We start from the raw sequence: 19,759 nt of genomic DNA on the forward strand, positions 1-19,759 counted from the left end.
AGGGAAAGGGGGTGGTGATGAACGGAAGAAGCCAACTAGATGGCAAGGATCTAAAGGCTGAGTCCAGCCCCAGGCTGCTGGTTCTCTATCCCTGAGCATCTGATTATCAGCCTTAAGAAAAACATATACAGTGGTGCCTCGCTTAGCGATTGCCTCATTTAACGATGTATTCGCTTAGCGATGAGGTTTTTGGAGCAATTTTGCTCTCCGTTTAGCGATGTTCCCTATGGGGAAATTTCGCATAGCGATGTTCGGGACCTTGCCTCGCTTAGCGATGACTGCTTAGGCCCCCCTGTTTCGCTTAATGATGTCCATTTTCGATATTTTTAAAGTGTCTTAAAATGTTCAAACACTGTTTTAAATGCTTGGGATCGTTAGTGCACCTTGTAAAACCTTTGCAAACTTAATTTGGCTTTGTTCTGAGTCTTCGTTAATTTTTGGTGAATTTTTTTCTCCCCCTTTGGAATGCATTGAATTTCAATGCATTCCAATGGGGGAGAAAAAAATTCACCAAAAATTAACGAAGACTCAGAACAAAGCCAAATTAAGTTTGCAAAGGTTTTACAAGGTGCACTAACGATCCCAAGCATTTAAAACAGTTTTTGAACATTTTAAGGCACTTTAAAAATAGCGAAAATGGACATCGCAAAACCATTGGAATGCACTGAATAGGATTCAACGCATTCCAATGGGGGAAACATTGTTTCACTTAGCGATGTTTCCTATGGTGATTTTCGCTTAAGGACGGTAATCCGTTCCCATTGGAACGGATTAACCGATTTTCAATGCATTCCTATGGGAAATGGTGTTTCGCTTAGCGATGTTTTCCCATAGCTATGTTTTTTTGGGAACCAATTAACATTGTTAAGCGAGGCACCACTGTATCACCCTGCTCATGTTATCTAGGCCATTTAGATTTTTACCCTTCCTCTGCCAGATCCCATGTTTCTTTGTCTTTATTCTATACAGACAGGAAATCAGATTGTTCCTCAGTTTACAGTTTCTTAAACTCCCATTCAGCTTAAAACACTGAAGAACATCTCTGTATAACTGAATGTTGGCAAGCAATGTACATTTTCCTTATACAGTGAAATTGCAGACTAGTATTGTGCAACCTAAACTAAGAGAACATAGCTATTTTCCTTTCTCCATTTCCAAGATCTTAGGTTAAATAAGAGTGGAGGGAAGAAGCAACTGAAAGGCAAGCAGATAGCAGCTCCTCCTTTCTTGTGCACACATAACCTTACTGAGGGTACGTAACTGCAACCTCTTCTAATTTACTTTCTGAATGGTGAAAGAATAGTCAGAGCTTAAACTGATCTGTTGCAGTAAGGATATTATATTAGGAAAAAGGCCACACCTCTGACTTAAGATATGTATCCTCTAGTCCATAGTGAGAAGTGTGATCCACAGTACCCTCCCCTCAAATAGTTTGGGACCCGAATTTCTGGCCTAGTACCTTACTTCTGCATTCGGAGTCAGCTCCCCTGCCCCCCGGTGGATTCCCAGGGCCATATAGTGGATAGAGTGGAGAACTAGAATTCTAGGATTTGCATCCCTATTTGGCCATGGAAACTCACTGGGAGAGTGGAGCTGGTAACACCACTCCTTAAAATATCCCACTCTTTTGACTTGATAACACGGAACATGCACACACACATGCACCTATCCAGCCAGTGATTTCATGATTTGAAATAAGACATCTGCAATATCTGTGAGAGAAACAATTCAGAGGGTATAATTGGTGATTTAAGGTCCCCCAGTTTTTAAGAATTTGGGGGCTTGTGATGGGCCATCTGAGATCAGATGGAAGAAGCAAACTCTGGGCCTCTTGGAAGCTGCCTACTCTTGTCTTGGACAAACTTAATTTTGTTATAACCACAGGTCATCCATTGACCTGGACAAATGTATCTGAAGACAATGAGTAGAGGTTTTTTAAACATTGTTAAAGAAATATCTCCAAACTCAACTTCACATGCAGTAATCATCATTTTTAAAACTTTTCTAAAGCAGCTAGCTTAACAAGGTAAAGCAGACTGCATTACAGAGAGTAATACTGTCACAACACATAAACTTTTATTTTCCCACTGCAAAGGAAACTACAGCAGATTATGTGCAGGGTCAAGAGCAGAAAGAATTAAACTATCCCCTCTGTTCCATCTGCTTTATTCCATTGCTTAACCCTTCTCAAAGGGAAGCATGACATATTCATATCACCACAAGTCTTGTTTGGTTTGGTTCAGGGGATGCCATTTCAAGTAATTCTTGATTTATTATTTTCAAGTTACCTCAGTTTCCCTAATCAGCACTCTAAACAATTCTTGTCAAAATCATACAGCCAGCAAAAAGAACAATACCAACAGACTGAAGAGTTGAATTAGACAGACCCCACCCCCAAGCTCCTACATGAATTTGTAGCACTTGTCCAAGGATGTGGTGAAAAATGCTGTCTGTTAAAGCTGGGAGTCCCAACAGGTGCTGGCCCTTGAAGATAAACCCGTGCTCCTTGAATATTTGCTGAAAAACCTGCCATGGGCGCTGAAGAAGAATTTGAGGAGCTGCTGGATGGATCTAGAGAAGGTAAGCCTAAAATTAATACAGTTATATCTGATAAAATAATTCTAAAGCATTAGAAAGATTGGACTTTTTACCTTGCTGAATTAAGAACCAGAGATCCACCCACCCCCACCAACAACCATGTTCAGAGGACATCAGCATTAGATTACACTAGAAATTGTTGTTCACTGATCCTAATTTCTTTGGGATGTTTTTCTAAGAATACGCAAATAAAAGACAATTACGTTCTGTGCTTTTAAACATTCTTTCCCCCCAACTTTAAACTGCTCCTCAGCACAAAGCTGAATATATCCTATGCACATTTAAAACAAGGACTCTTTGCAGATCATCTGTATCCAGTTAAGCCTTAATAGGAAGAATTGTTAACTACTGTATTTCCAAGTCTGAGGTCATGATTCCAGCATATGTAACAATATTGAAGGCAAAGTTACTTATGTAGTTTTGAAATTTAGAATTATCTTCAGAATGATGCAGAATAATAAATACCAATCTGGTCTAATATAGCACTTTTAACTCAGGAAGTTAAACACTAAATTCACTGTATTAACTTGTCTATCTTGCTGACAGCTGTTAGGAAATGCAAGAAATACCAACTGCAAATTTTCAGCTCAGAATCACATTTTAAAACATAATAGCCTAAAATATTTCACCTCTCTAGCAGCAACAATGAATGATAAGAAAAGTGTTCTGATATTCCAAGACCATGTTCTCTCAGTTTGCTAAGATATTTGGCTTGCATGTTAAGTTTCTAACATATTAATGGTCAGAATGGAGAATCTATTGATTTGGGAGTCTTTTTCCTATATGAGAAAAATTAAATTCAATGGAATAGTTTCTTTTGAAAGATTTATTTAAATAGAATTTGAGAACCTCAGCTTGTTGTTCTATGCAATAGAGATTTTGTTACAACAACAAAATACAGGATCAAAGAAATGGATTTGTTTTTTAGTGTTTGCCTCTGTGGAACACTTTGAAGTTTTATTCATTGATAGTGAAATCTTATTTGCTCGCATTCCATACCCATTTTAGCCCCTCTATGTTGCCCATTTTATAATGGTGTTTGCAACAGACTCTCAAAAATTAAAATGAGTCAATTTTCCTAACATACAACTTAACTGTATGAATTAACTGGACTAGAAGACCTTCTCAAGGGAAAATGAGTATATATGTAGGTTCTAATATGCAAGTTTGAAGTTAAGACAAGCACATGCAAGTGAGTTAGCCCTTCTAAGTTGCCAGATGCTCATGCTGCTTAAGAAAATGCTGCTTTTTAGTCTGAAAAATGCATGGCTGGAAAGGTGGTTTTGAAAGCAGTTTGTTTTTCTGCATCTTCCTTTGTTTTCATTAGTCACTCTCTGGAACTATGTGAAAAAGCAAGAGACCATTTGTGGTCATCAGGACACAGCTGAAATGCACTAATACAGAATGGGAAACGTGTGCCCTGCTCAGAATTTACACTACAATTTCCGTATCTGTAAGTTGAGTCATGGCAACTGGATTTCTTTCTTGTTAGGTTGAAACATTTCACTACTCATCCAAGTAGCTTCTTCAGTCTAAGGAGAGTTGGTAGGAGATCTCTAATATGTCCTCCATGTTGGTTTCGCTTCCCCCTGGTCTGAATAGGCTCTTTAGAGTGACAAAGAACGGGAGGGGAGAATGAGAGGAAATTCAACTTTTGCAGTCCTTATGGGTCATTAACAGTTGTTAACAGTGGTCTTTCTGGTGAGTGTGGTCCTGATTTTTCTTGGGAGGATGAAAGGCTGCATGATAATTAGGAGACAGATTGTATCTAAGGCCTCCATCCTTGCTGAGTAAGGGGTTTTCTATATGTACATGTATGGCCTCCCTGACCCCTCTCTCTAAACACCTATCTTCTCGGTCCAAAATAAGTACATCTTGGTCATCAAATGAGTGTCCTTTGTCCATCAAACGAAGGAACACTGTTGACTGTGTTCCCATCAGAAAGACCACTGTTAACGACACCAACATGAAACCAATGTGGAAGATATATCAGGGGTCTCCTGCCAACTTCTCCTCAGACTGAAGAAGCTATTTGGATGAGGATCAAAACGTTTCAATCTAGTAAGAAGGAAGTCCAGTTGCCATGACTCAACTTCCAGATAACCTTATATGGATGACTGAGAATCTTCACAGATACAATTTCCATAGTTTCTGACAACCGGCAATGATATTGTGTAGTCATTCCTTAGAAAGTCTCCTTTCTCTGTAAAATACTGGAGATGGCCCACCCATATCTTTATATAAGGTGGAGGGCAGAAAAAGGGGGCAAAATATGGATCTGCACAATATGGTTAATCAACTGATAGTGAAATTGAGCAGCTGTAACCTCTGTGTCTTGGATGTAATTGCTGGGATATCAATATGGATTGTGATTTTGATCTTCAATCGCTATCCCATGATACTTTTAGTTTTTTGGAGGAGAATAATGTCTTTAAGGAGTTCTTGATTTCCTCCTTGATCTCATACCTCTCCTTTCTCATAACTGCATTTGAAGGAGGTGAGGAATCTCTCTCAGGCAAAGCTCCTGGTGTTAGGACACTGACGGACTACAAAGCTCTCCATCTAAAATGGAGCCAATCTTCTGGGGTTCATCCCATTGGTTTGCTGCAAGTTCTGCTCTTTGTGACACCACCATTATTTGTATTTGAGGTGTTTTAGATTTATTATCCTTTTTAGATTTTGTCTGAATTGATATCATAGGTACTTTCTTCTCTTTTTTTCTGTAAGGATCTGATTTTGAAGATGCCTTCAAAATCAAAAGACCCATATTGTCCCCAAATAATAGTTGCTGGTTCTCCAGCAGATAAATTTTTAGTTGTAAATTCAACTGTTTTTTGAGTTTCTATAATGTCTTTTGATGTTGACTGGTTGTGCTATTTTTAGCTAAAGACCCCATTACTTTCAAGCTCTCCCCAATGATAAGATTTTAAACACATTTGGAATCTTTTTGAATCAATTTAGTGAACTTTTTGCAGATCATACTATTTTTTTACTAAATGTGTTCTAGGCAAAATAGGAACAGATCATTCCCATCTGTCTGAGGTATTTTTGAACCACAGCCAATGTTCCCTCTAATTTTCTGTCCTGCTACACAGGAGCCTTGCTCTGTGCATGCTGGTGGGTGGAGTTTCATTCAAAATGGGAAGTAAACAAACTAGCTGCCCATGTGCAGCCCCGATGGAACTCTGGACAAGTGTGCATGTGCAGCTTAGAGGAAACGCTGACCACAACCAAAACAGTATTTCATTAAGACTGGTGAGGCCATAAACCACTAGAAATAACCATTAACAGTTCTAGGGGAAAAGAGTGAGAGAGAAACTTTTAACAAACTACTAACTTAACCTTTTTAAAAATCAGGCAATATCTAACAAAGGAAAAAAGTAAAATAAAAATTTTAGAGGCTATTTCCAAATACTTTTGCAGTTTTTAAACTCCAGAGTGATCTGAGAATGTTGTTGCTGCGATGGACAAAAAGAGATTGAGGGAAGTGGGTGAAGCATTGTAGTAAAGCTCTGGAAGATTCCATGATAATTTTTGCATTGGCACAGAACCCTACTGTGTGAAACATACAGACCACAGAGAAGGCAAATCTTTTCACAATGACAAGCCAGTTCTTTTCTATTTCTAAATCTATTAACAAAGATCCTGCATCAAATGGGACAGGACCTTGCAGCAACCTCCTAGGCAGCATCCAAGCACTTTCTCCATGAGAGGGGTGGTGCAAGTGTTGTCCATTAAAGTAAATCCCCTTCACTTGTTAGAGGCTCAGGTTGCAATTTAATTATCTCTTCACACACACACACACTCTTTAATGCTCATGGGAGGATTTTTTAAAAAACCTGAAAGTCACTTCTAACTTGAACCTTCTAGGGGATATGAGGGGCCTTTTAAGACCAAAACTTGGAAAATGGTCTGAAGAGTACAGGCAGTCCTTGGAGGGTACAGGAAGCATGTGCACCTCCAGTTCTGCTGTATTGATTGTGCTGGAAGAAGGAACAGTGCCATCTGATATGGTCCAGCATTTCCTGCAGTCCATAAATATTACTGCCAATGTCAACCAGCCATTTGCTATTCCTGTTGATGACACTTGCCATATTTACAAGCTATCAAAAGAAATAATGGAAGAGACCATTTTCTACTGAATTATCTAACCCAGGTCCTGCCTTACTATGGTTCTCACAAGAAATTGAAGAGATGATATCATAGAGACAAATCTTGTAAAACGCAACGGAGTAACAGCTTTCAAATAACCAAAATATTGAATTATGCTCTCAAAACTAACAATTTGTAACTTCAACACAGGTATTAGTTTACAGCTGTTGATATCTCATTCTCAATGACAACTGAATATGAAGCTTTCAAATACTCAAGGGGAGACTTGCAAACTTTCTAGATTACAAAAGCATGACTATCAATGGCTATAACTGCTACTCTCCAATGAAAGGCTACATATGATACATTGGTAATGACTAAAGGCACTGTAGGCCATTAGTGCCAAACTTAGCATCCAAGTGCAAAGTCAGATATAATAAAACTCTTGAACTCCATGTAATCAATCTGATCTAATACAGTGGTGCCTCACATTATGATGTTAATTCATTCCAGCGAAATCGCTGTAGAACGAAAACATCGTAAAGTGATTTTAAAAAGCCCATAGAAACGCATTAAAACCTGATTAATGCATTCCTATGGGCTTGAAACTCACCGTCCAGTGAAGATCCTCCATAGCGCGGCCATTTTTGCTGCCTGTGCAGCGAGGGATCCATCCCAGAAAACAGCGGGCGGCATTTTTTTTACCCGGCAGCCATTTTGAAACCGCCGATCAGCTGTGCGAAAATCTTCGTTTTGTGATAATCGGTTAGCGAAGCAGGTAACTGATCATCGCAAAGCGAAAAAAACCACAGGAAACATCATTTTGTGATTGCAAAAACTTCGTTATGCGATTTCTTTGTTAAATGAAGCACTCGTCTTGCGAGGTACCACTGTATAATGCCTGAAGTTTATGTAATCAAAAAAGGCAATGCTATTCATAACAAGCATCTTGTTCATCTCTTGACTATTTTTTTCATACATACTGATTGAAGCAACTTTAAATTTGCTCCTGACAGAAGAATATTCCAGAGAAAAGATGACTGGATGAAACCACCCTTGAATTGTTATTCAATAGGGACAGAACACACGTTAAATAATCTTGCTGAAGTCTGCCATTTTTGTTGGCATTCCAAAAACAGTCAACTAATCCCACAGAGAACTATTACCCCTGTCAACTCCAAGCTCATCTGCTTGAATTACCAGCCTCAGAAAATGATTGGAGTATTTTGTGTAGAAAGGTTTAGTTCTTACATCAATCTTTGGAATCTCTATATTACCAGCTCACATTCTTCCTTCACTAAAGATCTTTCTCTCTTCAAGGGGCTAGCCCCAAGGTCCAGAACTACAAACACAGAAAATACGTAGCCTGGACAAAAATTGCTTACATTTCAGTAATTAATCTGCACATTTTGGCTTTTAGCTGGATGAAAATAGCTAAAAGCTAAATGAACTAAAACTATAGTGTTCACTGAGTGTGCTGGACAAAGTAAAGGAACAGGATAATAAAGCAAGTTTAGATTCATTAAAAAGAAAATATTCCATATACCGTATTTTTCGCTCCATAAGACGCACATTTCCATAAGACGCACCAAATTTTTAGGAGAAGAACACAGGAAAAAAATATCTGCTTTCTTCTCCTAAAACTTGGTGAGCCTTATGGAGAGGTCCATGTGTTCCAGGACCCTTTGGAGCCTCCCCCTGCCTCCCTCGGGGGCCAGAGGGGGTGAAATCGGCACCTTCTGGGGCTCATCTGAAGTTTCCCAAGCCTCAAAAGAGCCCCAGAAGGTGGTGATTTTGCCCCTTCTGGCCTCCGGGGGAGGCAGGGTGAGTCTCCAAAGGGTCCTAGAACACACCCTAGGACCCTTTGGAGACTCACCCTGCCTCCCCCGGGCGACAGAGTGGGCAAAATAGGCAGCTTCCAGTACCTTTTCTGAGCCTTTCCAGGCTCAGAAAAGGTCCTGGAAGCTCCCGATTTTGCCCCCGCTGTCCCTGTGGGGGGGTGGGGGGGAGCCTGGCAAGGGTCCTGGGAGCCTCCCTTGGACCCTTGCCACCCTCCCCCCACCCCCCACAGAGCCGGGGGGGGTAAAACCGCCAGCTTCTGAGAGTGTTTGGAGGCTTATCAAGCTTCCAAACACTCCCAGAACCTGGCGATTTCGCCAGGGCTGGCCCCGTGGGGGGTGGGTGGCAAGGGTCATGGGAGGCTCCCTTGGACCCTTGCCACGCTCCTCCCCATGGGGCCGGGGGGGGGGGGTAAAATCGCCAGCTTCTGGGAGTGTTTTGAGGCTTGGGAAGCCTCCAAACACTCCCAGAACCTGGAGATTTTGCCAGTGCTGGCCCGTGCGTGGGTGGGAGGAGCGTCGCAAGGATCTGAGTGAGCTTCCAGGACCCTTGTGACGTCCCCCCCACCTGGAAGCTGGCGATTTTGCCGGTGTTGGCCCCGTGGGGGGGGGGTGGGGGTGGGGGAGCCTCGCAAGGATCCTGGAAGGCTCACCTGGACCCTTGCGACGCTCCCCCCCACGGGGCCAGCCGCGACGAAATTGCTGCATTCACACCATTAGACGCACTGACTTCCCCACCCACATTTTGGAGGGGAAAAAGTGTGTCTTATGGTGCAAAAAATACGGTAATTGACAAATGGTAATAGGCACCACTTTCAGAAGTGGGTTTGTCTGATAAAAAGTGGTGCTATTTTCAGAGAGGTCCAGAGGCAAGCAAAGGTTAGCACCTTTGAATGAAAGCCTACTATACTAAGCACCTATTAAATTAACAAAAATATTGATAAATAGTTGTAAGGAATGCATGGTTCACTCTGCTACAGAGTAGGAAAAGAGGCTGCCTTATGCCTTAAAATGTTCAGTGCATCAGTGTTCAGGTAGAAAAAATACAAACAAGGACACTATCAGGGACTGGTTTGGGGACATACTTCTGAAAAGTATATAGACACACAGAGAGAGAGAGAGAGAGAGAGAGAGAGTGAGAGAAAGAGAGAGAAATAATCACTACAACTCTAAGAGCCATAAAAGACTACTGAAGTTTCAGACTTTAATCTTTCCACAGGAACTACCTGATTCGCCATTACGTACCAACCTTTACACTTCAAAGTCATGCTAATTCCCATATCCTCTGATTATAATCACATTAAATTGCGAAGAAATATGAACCAGGTAAAATGTCCACCAATGTCCTAGTGTTGAGGATTCCTCTGGCTAAGAATCTAAGAAATCTAAGCAATCAAGAAAACAGGAACATGATTACCTCCTTTCCAATGAAAAATCTCAACAACTTACCTACAGGACTCGTTGAAACTCTCTGAGAAGGCGGCCGAAATCCTGGAGCCTTGGAATTATCAGGATGCACATTTTCCATGTGCCCTATCACAGAGTTACCCAAAAATGTTGACTGGACAGTGAAAGACTGATCTACTGCTGCTCGCGTGGACAGCGGACAGTCTCCCCATCCTTGGTTAGCCGGCACCTGGTTACTATCAAAAAGACTACTAAAGTGACTGAAGAGTGTTGCTGGCCCAAATGTAGGAGGCAAGGATTTGTTTGCTGCATTAATATGCATCTGAGAACCATTCATAACGTTCATGGGTGACGACAGCTGAACAGTAGGAGGTGGACCTTGAGAAGGTGTTAAAGGAACTGCATTTGTAACAAAAATAGATTGAGGTTCTTGATGTAGGGTTGCATTTGGTACCATTGAATAAAATGAACCTCTAGGCTGCATTCTGTGAGAAACGCGGGGTGCTGGTACAGCTAACTGAGGTAAGTTACCATTGTCCTGATTATCTGTAGCAACTGATCTAGGTGAAGCTAAACTTATTGGAGTGGGTTCCGAACTGGAAGAAAAAGGCATAGATATAGGAGGACTTAAGTCAGACATATTGGTTGGCAGTGTTTCATCCTGGGTATTGTTTGGAGGTGCAGGACTGCTGGATGTGCATGCTTCTAGGACTCCTGAATTGCTGCCAGTTGAGATACTGCTGCTAGTTGCAACTGATGATGGCACACATGCATTTCCAATTGTTTGTTCTGGTGTTGATACTTTTTCTTTGGGTGCTGGGATAGATGGAACAACATCTGTTTTATGTACGGGCTGCTGTTGCTGCGGAACACTAGAGGGTAAAAATGTAGTGGGAACATGCCCAGTATTTTCAGGTGCGGGAGAAGCTGAAGGCAGTGTGCTACATGTAGTTGTCACAGTTGAGATCGCTGTTGTCATGGTACTTGTTTTAGGAACACAAGCAAACAACTGCTTTCTGACTGATGACGGAGTCCGGCTACTTGTTACACAAAGCGGCTGGGAGGATGCGACTACTGAAGAGACAGTACCAGGACAGCTAGAAGCTAAACCCGTAGACTCAGACTGCAAAATATTGCCATTCTGATTACTGACGCGACTTGAACTGTTATGCTTTGGAGAGCTGTTTGTGCTGCCTGGGTTAACTGGCCTCACTGGAAATGGCCCCCAAGTGTTCGGTGAGGTTGAAAATGTTCCTCCAAACTGGGCCATAGGTAAACGAGGATGACGAATCTGTTGCATAGTTTGAGCAGCCAATAAAGCAAAGTGAGGGTGGGAGTAAGCTAAGGGGAGTGAGACTGGAAAAGAAGACCGTACATTTGCTGGGACATTCTTGCTCAATTTGTTAGCAGACTGGAAAGTGGACAGTGTTGATGACTGAGGGGTGACAAGGGATGGACCGCCAAGAGGAAATGAGTTTTTGTTCGAAGATGAAGCAGTACTGACACCAGATGAAAAATTTGTATGGACTGATTTTGTGCTGGAAGCAGGTGTTCTTATGTGAGTTTTAGGAATCAAATCTTCAAGTTCCTTGGCAGGATCTTGAATTAGGGCATTGATAAGTTGTACTGCATATCTTGTTGATTCTGTTCCACCCCTGAAACAGAGAAGATGGTATCATATGTGAGCCTCCATTCAGTGTATGGGCAATCCATCTCAAAAACATTTTGATCAGAAAAGCTCTTCTATTACCTTATTGTGATCATTCTTTCTCCATTTTTATCTTTTTGCTTGTCTACATCAATATGAGCACCAGTGACATCCTGGATTGCTGTGATGTTGCATCCACCTCTACCCATTATTCGAGATACAACTGATGCTGGGACAGACAGTTTTTTTGACCTAAATATAAGTGTTACAAATGTGTAAGAATTTTGTTTTTTAGTTAGCTATTTAGGCAATATTATAATACATGATTTTGATAAATGGACAAATGTTTCAGAATAGCACATGATTTTTTGATTTTTTTTTACATGTCCTATAAAATCTACCAAGCCACACAACTTTCCATAATAAAAGAGAACACTAATTAATTTATTACTGCTACCGTGTTTCCCCGAAAATAAGACAGGATCTTATATTCATTTTTGCTCCAAAAAACTCATTAGGTCTTATTTTCAGGGGATGTTTTATTTTACAGTCATATCATCTTTTAGTTGCTGCACAATGGTGGAAGGTGGGATTTCACTTAACGGGCTTATTTTGGGGGCAGGACTTATATTACGAGCATCCTGAAAAATCATACTAGGGCTTATTTTCAGGTTAGGTATTTTAGGGGAAACAGGATAGTTTCTTAATATTTGTTAGATATTTGCTATTATTAAGCATGAAGGGTGTCATTTAAACCTAGGATAAATTCTCTTCAGTTATCAACTACCTTAATCCACTTACTATTTTCCTTCAATATTCCCTCATTATAGTCCCAATCATGACATTCCCTTCTGTCACAAACAATTCAAATATCATTTCCTGTCTCTTCCTCATATGGATTTCAAGATTTTCCTCTTTTCAATCCCCACAGAGTGATACATGAATGAGCTACTTCAATAAATGCTCCACTACTCAGTAGAGTACTTTCTCCCTGGAGTTCTAAACAGCATGCAAATATCAAGCATAAACTATTTTACAGAATTTTCATACAGCCATCTCCCTTCAAACAGAACTCTGAATGTACTCCCCATACCTTTTCGCTCCCGAACAGCAGCGTCCTCCTCTCTGCAACTGAAACTGTTCAACTGGTGTTGACTGCAGACTGTTGCTAGGGGAAGGGTCTTTTAAAACTCTACCTACTTGCCTATAAAGGGTTGAACAAATTGTTTTTATTAAGCAGAAGGGAAGAGGAAATAAAAGGTTTCATAGGGAAGAGATGAGAAAGTGCTCTTAATCAAATATACTAATTTTCTAGACCAACCGGCTTACAATGTGCCATCAAGTCATTTCTGACATAAGGGACCCTAATAGGGTTTCCAAAATATATGATATATTTAAGGAGTAGTTTTACCAGTAGCACTCCTCAGAAAGTTTCCATGGCTAGTCTTACAGCACTCACAACATTATACTAAGTAGTTAACAGTAGAAGATAACTATGGAAGCATTATTTTAAAAGTCTTTTTTATGGGAAAGGAAAAACTTCACAAAGCACAAAGAAAAAAGGGTAGCATCTGAACTATTAGGAATTCATGATTTGACAGCAGAAAGCTTTACACCTCAGATTTTTAAAATCTTACTACAATAAGAAGCAAATGATATCGCTTCTGAAAACCCTCCACTGGTTGTACATACCAAACTAAATGTTTTCACATGGAACATCTTATATATTAATCTGCTTTATATATGTTAATTTTACACTTGACAGGATGAGGGGCAAGCCTCAGACATGTGCAGAACCTTCATATATATCGGTATTTTACAAGTCAGCCTAACTTATGCGATCTACTTGGTAAGAAAAAGCTGACTGATGAAGTGTAAGGCCCATGCTGCACTGCTATTTTTATGTTTAGCAGGGGAGTGTGAAAAATACATGTATTTGCTCTTGCATACTTGTGATCTCTACATACTGACACTTTATATTAATGTTAGCAAATACTAAGTATTCTGTCTTTAAGTGGTCTCTGATTGCACTGTTTCCTAAAGTATACGAATCTACTATATCTATACCCTGATCTGAGGTTTGATACTGACCAGTTATTAAATTCAATGCTCATAAGAGAATTATGAGTCAGTTTCATGAAGATGAATGGAAACATACCTCCTTACAACTTCTTTCCAGCCTTCTTCTCTTTTCTGGCCTCTTTTCGGACTAGTCAGATTTAACTTTACATTTGGAGATGCCAGAGGAAGAGGTACCGCTTTGTAACTTGCTGTTAAGGAGTTTGGATTAGATTCACCTTCAACTCTAGGAAGAAAGATCAAGAACATTTTAATTATCAAATTCTATATTATCCAATAATGCTGTGATCAAAATCAGGAAATGATTTCAAGACTCAGTGAGAGTCACAAGGTAACCATATAGTATACTTCCCAGCTTTGATTAGCATAGTACAGTATATAGAACATTCATTCATCATATAGAAGACTCTATCTCTCATAGCAGTGAGTAGTGATCAAACAGTGGTAGTGCTAATTTGGTAAAAGATTATGATCATTTGAAAATTATCCTTGAAATAAAGGTTGCTTTAGTCACAAAAACAAGTGGCCAATTTGATAGTGCAACTGAACCTTCCTGAGGCTACATGAAAAGCAAATGTAGGTTGTGCAAAAAAGCGAAAGCATGGAACATGCTACTACTTTCCTGCCATCTAAGGGCCAGTATTCTGCTCAATAGTTACACACACACAAGCTCTAACTGCAGAAATTGCTGCAGTGATTTTAGAAGATGTCAGCTGCAGATGACACCATACTTAAACAGCACCTTGTCAGATGGCTTTAGCACCTTCCACAACTGGGAGTTCCATATATATACTTAACAGCATACTGCCCAATGTGTGCAGAGTTCTCTGGCACAGCATCTAATGGAAAAAGCTGATTCCTTGGAGATACGTACATTGGCTGTCAAATGATATTTCTGAAAAGGTGAAGGATCTACATTATATTCTTCAGTAAGACACAAAGGACTGCATGCCATTCGCAGTTTCCAGCTTAAAAAAATAGTCTTGTACTACAGCTTCCAAGTTCATGATGAAATCCATGGAAGAAAAGCAAAACACTCATTGAAGTTTAGTGGAGGGGACAGTCAGAATGAAAACTGGAAATGCTAATGATAGGCCCAGCTTGCTTGAATGGAAGAACGTGAGGTTTTTCTTACACTGCTTCTGAATTTTCTATCAAGAGAACTGAGCAGATGTAGAACTTTCTCTTTGGCCTATAGATACTATACTGAAGAGCCAGGTCTTTTATACGTATGTTCTGATATTCTCTTTGACAAATGCCCTGGGCAGGAAAAGAAGTTCCATATATGTCTAAATTGGTGACAACAAAAAGGTAATTTGTGTGCCAACTATTCCTGGAGTCCAATAAGCTGTAATCAAGGAAAAGGGCCGCAGAACTCCTTTCCAAGAAAATTTTGTATTTCCCACTCCATTTTAATAGAAAAGGCTTTTTAAAAACAAAAAAATTGACTTACAACATCTAATTTCAATAGTTGGCTTAAGATGATTCTGTGCTATGAGATGAAAGTTCTAATTCTGTGATCTTCTACTGTTATTTCTACACATTTATCTCACTGTCTTATGCTGCTTGGATTTTATATTTTCTTGTAACAACACTGATGTTTTTAATTACTTGGAGTTGTTTTTTAAGAGAGGTACGTTATAAATATTTACAGTAATAAATAAAATCATGAAGCATGGGTCCAAATGTAATGCATAACAAGATTGTCCTAGATCAGAGGTCTCCAAATTATGGCCCATGGGCCACTTCTGGCCCACCTTGCCATTTTATCCAGCCTGGTCCCTTCAGCCCATGTGCGTGCAGGCAGGGGTGCGTGCAGGCAGGTGTCTGTGTGTGCAGTGTAAGTTCCTTCGACCCTCAAAAAGGTTGAAAATATACAATGCGGCCCTCATGCTCAAAAGTTTGGAGACCCCTGTCCTAGATTAATATGGACCTAGTTCAAGTTTATTAATTCCATTTGCACAATTTGAAGTGAAATTCTTTCCTAGGAAAAGATAAATTCCCAAACATCAGAAGATCTTAACATAGGATATATCAATGCTACAGCTTTTAAGATCTCATTCTTCAAAGTGGTCATCTGTAAAATTACACACAAGTTGTTCTATGCCTGTGGAAAAACTGTGCATGTTTTACTAAGTGTCTTTTATTTATCCTATTTCTGCTTACCACACTCATCCTCTTCTTTCCAAAAGCATTCATAAAAGTTACTGATGTTGCAGATATTCCAATAACTGAACACGGGTTTATGTGGGAGTGCACCCATATGCTAATATACTTGTTCCTAGTGTGCATGCACAGAGTGGAACACAAAAACGTACACATCTGGCCTTGACTAGGCAATTCATTTCTCTTGTTTTGACATTGTTTCTGATCATAATACTACTAAATACCATATCTGCTTTTAATGTTGGATTTGAGAAAACAACTATAATTCACTTCGCTAATAATCCCCTAAACTTTCAATTATTCAGACAGGAGGACCTTCTGACCAAAATATGTGCCTTTGGAGAGGACACATCTCTGCGGTGGAAGACATATTCTTCCCTTGTTCAAGTCCAAATTCACTTGTGTAATGAAGAGTTCTTATTGGCTGAAGATTTTACTTTTGCATATTAACTCTAAATCTGACATTGAACAGAAGTTGCAGTGTCATTTCTATGCTATTTCTTAATGTCTTCTTTGAATTCACCACAATTAACCAGTCATAATATTTATTCCCCTTAGTCTGAGGAACATTGCCACTGATGTAAATACTCGGGGTGCTATTGAAAGACCACCAGTGAGCACCATGAACTTGTAAACTCAATGACCCAAGACCAGAGGAATCAGTGATGACTTGGTGATATTGGTTTGTGGAAATATGCATCTTTCAAATCTATCACTGCAAACCAGTCTCTTTCTTTCAGAAGCAGCAGAATTATGTTCATTAGTGTCACCACCCTGAATTTTCTCACGATAATGTAGTTTACATTCCTCAACTCCAAAATTGGATGCAAGCGTCCATCTTTATTTATTGGGGGGGGGGCATAGTGAAATAATAAGAATACAAAATCTGTTGTCCCTGAACTTCTGATTATTGCATTATTTCATAAAAGAATTATAATTTATTCTTCTAATATTTCTGATGGGTCCCATTGACTGGTAAACACTGGTCAGTGGTAATATTTCAAATTCAATGGAATCACCATGGGTTATGATGGCAAGTGGCTAGCGGTTGTTGGTGACGGAGTGCCAAGTGTTGAAAAAAGGCACTACCACAGACTGAAACTGGTGGACAGGTGGGTTTTCCACAATATTTGAATGTATATTCTTAGTCTTATATGCTGTTGAGTCAAAGCCACTGTATTAGCTTTAACCCTTTTTTCTTTTTTTGCCGATCCTGACATATGTTTGTATTTTGGAAACTTCTGCTGCAGTTCATAGTAGGAAGATGACTATGTTGAAGACCTCTCTGGTAAGTGTACTGTCTCCTCCAAAGGGTTTTGTGTATACCGTAATGTGAATCCAATGCATTTTACTGTGTTTATAATTTTGAACAGTTCCTCAATGATGTCATCTGAACCGATGTTTGCCTTCAGTTTTGAACTACGAGCTTGATGCCGAGACTGCTGTTCAGAATCCGAACTGACTAGTTTCAACTAATGAAACTGACACATTGTCTTTTGGTTGAAGAAGGAATTATCAGATTTGGCTAGGCACTCGCTTCTATGCTTTTTGGAATCTTGGTGTTGAACTGACTCTGGTGTCAATGATTGAGACCTACTTTTATATGTCGATGCTGGAGAAATATCTCTTGGTATTGAGGACCCTTTCAATACAGACTTGTGTATGAATACATACGGCTTAGCATGGAGGTAAAGAGTGATCTCAACATCTGTCTAGATAATGCTTGGAGCATCTCTTGAGCCCATCTCCATTATAATGAAGCATCAGTGTATTCCATTCAGCACCCACATAAACTGGTGGTGAGGCAAAGAAACGGTAAAGGAGAACCACAAGTCTGCTCCCTGTAACTGAAGTATCTCTGGAAGGTGATTTCAAAAATTGCCTCTCCTTACCTGCCCTTTCTTCAGTGTGAGAGATTTCAAATATGAATGAGATTGACGGCCTGAAGATTGAGACCTTTTGATGATCTTTCCCAGTTATGGTGAACTGGTAAAATGTCTGTCTGGAGAAGACACATAAATCACATCTACGTGATTGTTCTGGTTCTTGTTGTTAAGACCAGATTCCTCCTCCAACATAGATTCCAAGCAGATAACTTTTGCAGTATCTCTGGAATCTGAAGTGTGGATAGGTGTTGAGGGGTGGAATTATTTTCTCTTTCTTCTTAATCTTTTTAGATTTCACAGGCTCCATTTCCAAGACCTTCGTTCTCTTTTTTGATCAAAAATCTACGAGATCTGAAGTCACTCTTCTGAGGTGGGTCTGTTTTCAGTACCAAAATGGAAACTTGGTTATCAGATTTTGCTGATATGTTGATCTATTCTGCTGTCTTGAACTTCTGACCTGTTTCCATTATTTTTCAACAGAACTTTACAGTTGGTCAATATTGCTAGTGAAGTTAGGCCTGCTTTTTTCAGATGGTCTCTACAGCCTTGACTAACTGCTCCCACAGGAACAATTTCAGTCATGAGTGTCATTTTGATGACATTCTGGCAAATTTTTAGTTATTGGTTTGATGAGCTTCAGCCAAAGAGTAAAGGCACTTCTTGTGACTCTCCATTCGCAGTACCTTGCCATTGCAAGACATGCAGCATTTGAACAGAGCCTTAGAGGTCAGAAACAATGATGAAATGATGACAAACAAATATTTTTGTTAAAAACATAGGATGGAGAATAATAATATACAGATGAAATGTAAAAAAAAACTTTGGGGAGAGAGATCTTCTTTGAAAAACTTTGCTCTGAACTAGTCTGCAATTAGAGGGAACTAAGGAGTGACCACTGAATGGAGCAGTATATTGGCTAAGGGATAAAGCTCTAGAATGTTCCTAAGAAGACACATGTCTGTAAATCACAGAGACCACAAAAAAGAACACATGTGTATCAAGCTAGTTATGTGGAAAATGTACTGACAGCTTTAATTAGATGACGAAAAGGAGGTAAAATGCATGACTCACCTGGTTTGCACTTTGGAAACTGAGGTGTTGGTCTTGTCTTCCTGAGAAGGGAGCAGCACTGAGGCGTATCGTCTATCGCCTGAAGAGTGTGTCTCCATAGTGAAGTTCAGTTCTTGGCTTTTACCACCACTACTACTCTCACTATTGCAATCTGTGCTATCTAAATTGTCAGAATCACTGTTCACAGCAGCAGTACCACCTCTTGGCTCTCCGTTGATTTTGTTTTTATCTGCTTTTTGCTGTGCTAGAGTTATATGCTGGTCTGGCAAAATTATCGGCACGTTTTGAGAAGTGTCTTTTGTTTTATTCTTTTTATTTTTCCTATTTGTGCTGGGAGTTGTTACCACATTGGCCCTCTTCTTCCCAAAAACATTCGTGAAAGTAGCTGATGTTGCAGAGATTCCAATTGTAGTTGTAGTGGTTGCACTTGGAGGCTCCAGAGGAACTTCTTGATCAACTGAAACAAAGGTAAATGAAAACAGAATTGTAAGCTAATAGTAATTTCTCAAAGAATTGTTTAGAACAGTAGTATTTTGTACCACAATATCCAAGCTCTCATGTTTTTCTTTAAGTCACACAAACCTTAATAAAAATTATTTTATTAACTGTTAGTAAAGGAACAGATGAAGTAATAAAACTTTTATTTGAAACCCGGATGTTAACTCTTTGTTGGTGGGGAGTTTTTTCACAAGGAGAGCCAATATGGCATAGTATGACAGACTTTGTGAAGGAATGTGATATTAGTTGGATTACCGTATTTTTCCATTTATAAGATGCCCCTCTTTTCTAACCCCCAAATTAAGAAAACTTAGTTTTGAGTATTCAGCCTCTGGGCTCAGAATGCTTGGACATTACAAGTCCCTGTTGCATCGGAGCCTACAGGCTCCACCTCCAACGAGGTGTGATCCAATTGGTTTGTTCAGCATCAGCTGACGTCAGTTCCGTAAGGCTCATAATTGGAGGAAGTTAAGTCT

General features: G+C 39.8%; 1 protein-coding gene across 5 annotated transcripts in view; it reads right to left on the bottom strand.

Annotated features, from left to right (window-relative positions):
- The window catches only part of ANKHD1 (ankyrin repeat and KH domain containing 1), a 132,623-nt gene that overhangs the window by 5,240 nt on the left and 107,624 nt on the right, over positions 1-19,759 (bottom strand). For all 5 annotated transcript variants that reach the window (XM_078392507.1, XM_020799369.3, XM_020799368.3 and 2 more), the window contains 6 exons: positions 18,786-19,242; positions 13,742-13,888; positions 12,677-12,787; positions 11,686-11,835; positions 9,978-11,590; positions 2,407-2,571 (listed from right to left, as the gene is read on the bottom strand). In XM_078392507.1, coding sequence (XP_078248633.1) covers positions 2,407-2,571; positions 9,978-11,590; positions 11,686-11,835; positions 12,677-12,787; positions 13,742-13,888; positions 18,786-19,242 — 2,643 coding nt within the window. The remainder of the gene's footprint in view (positions 1-2,406; positions 2,572-9,977; positions 11,591-11,685; positions 11,836-12,676; positions 12,788-13,741; positions 13,889-18,785; positions 19,243-19,759) is intronic.

The sequence above is a fragment of the Pogona vitticeps genome, chromosome 4 (assembly GCF_051106095.1).
Source record: "Pogona vitticeps strain Pit_001003342236 chromosome 4, PviZW2.1, whole genome shotgun sequence".
Taxonomy (NCBI): domain Eukaryota; kingdom Metazoa; phylum Chordata; class Lepidosauria; order Squamata; family Agamidae; genus Pogona; species Pogona vitticeps.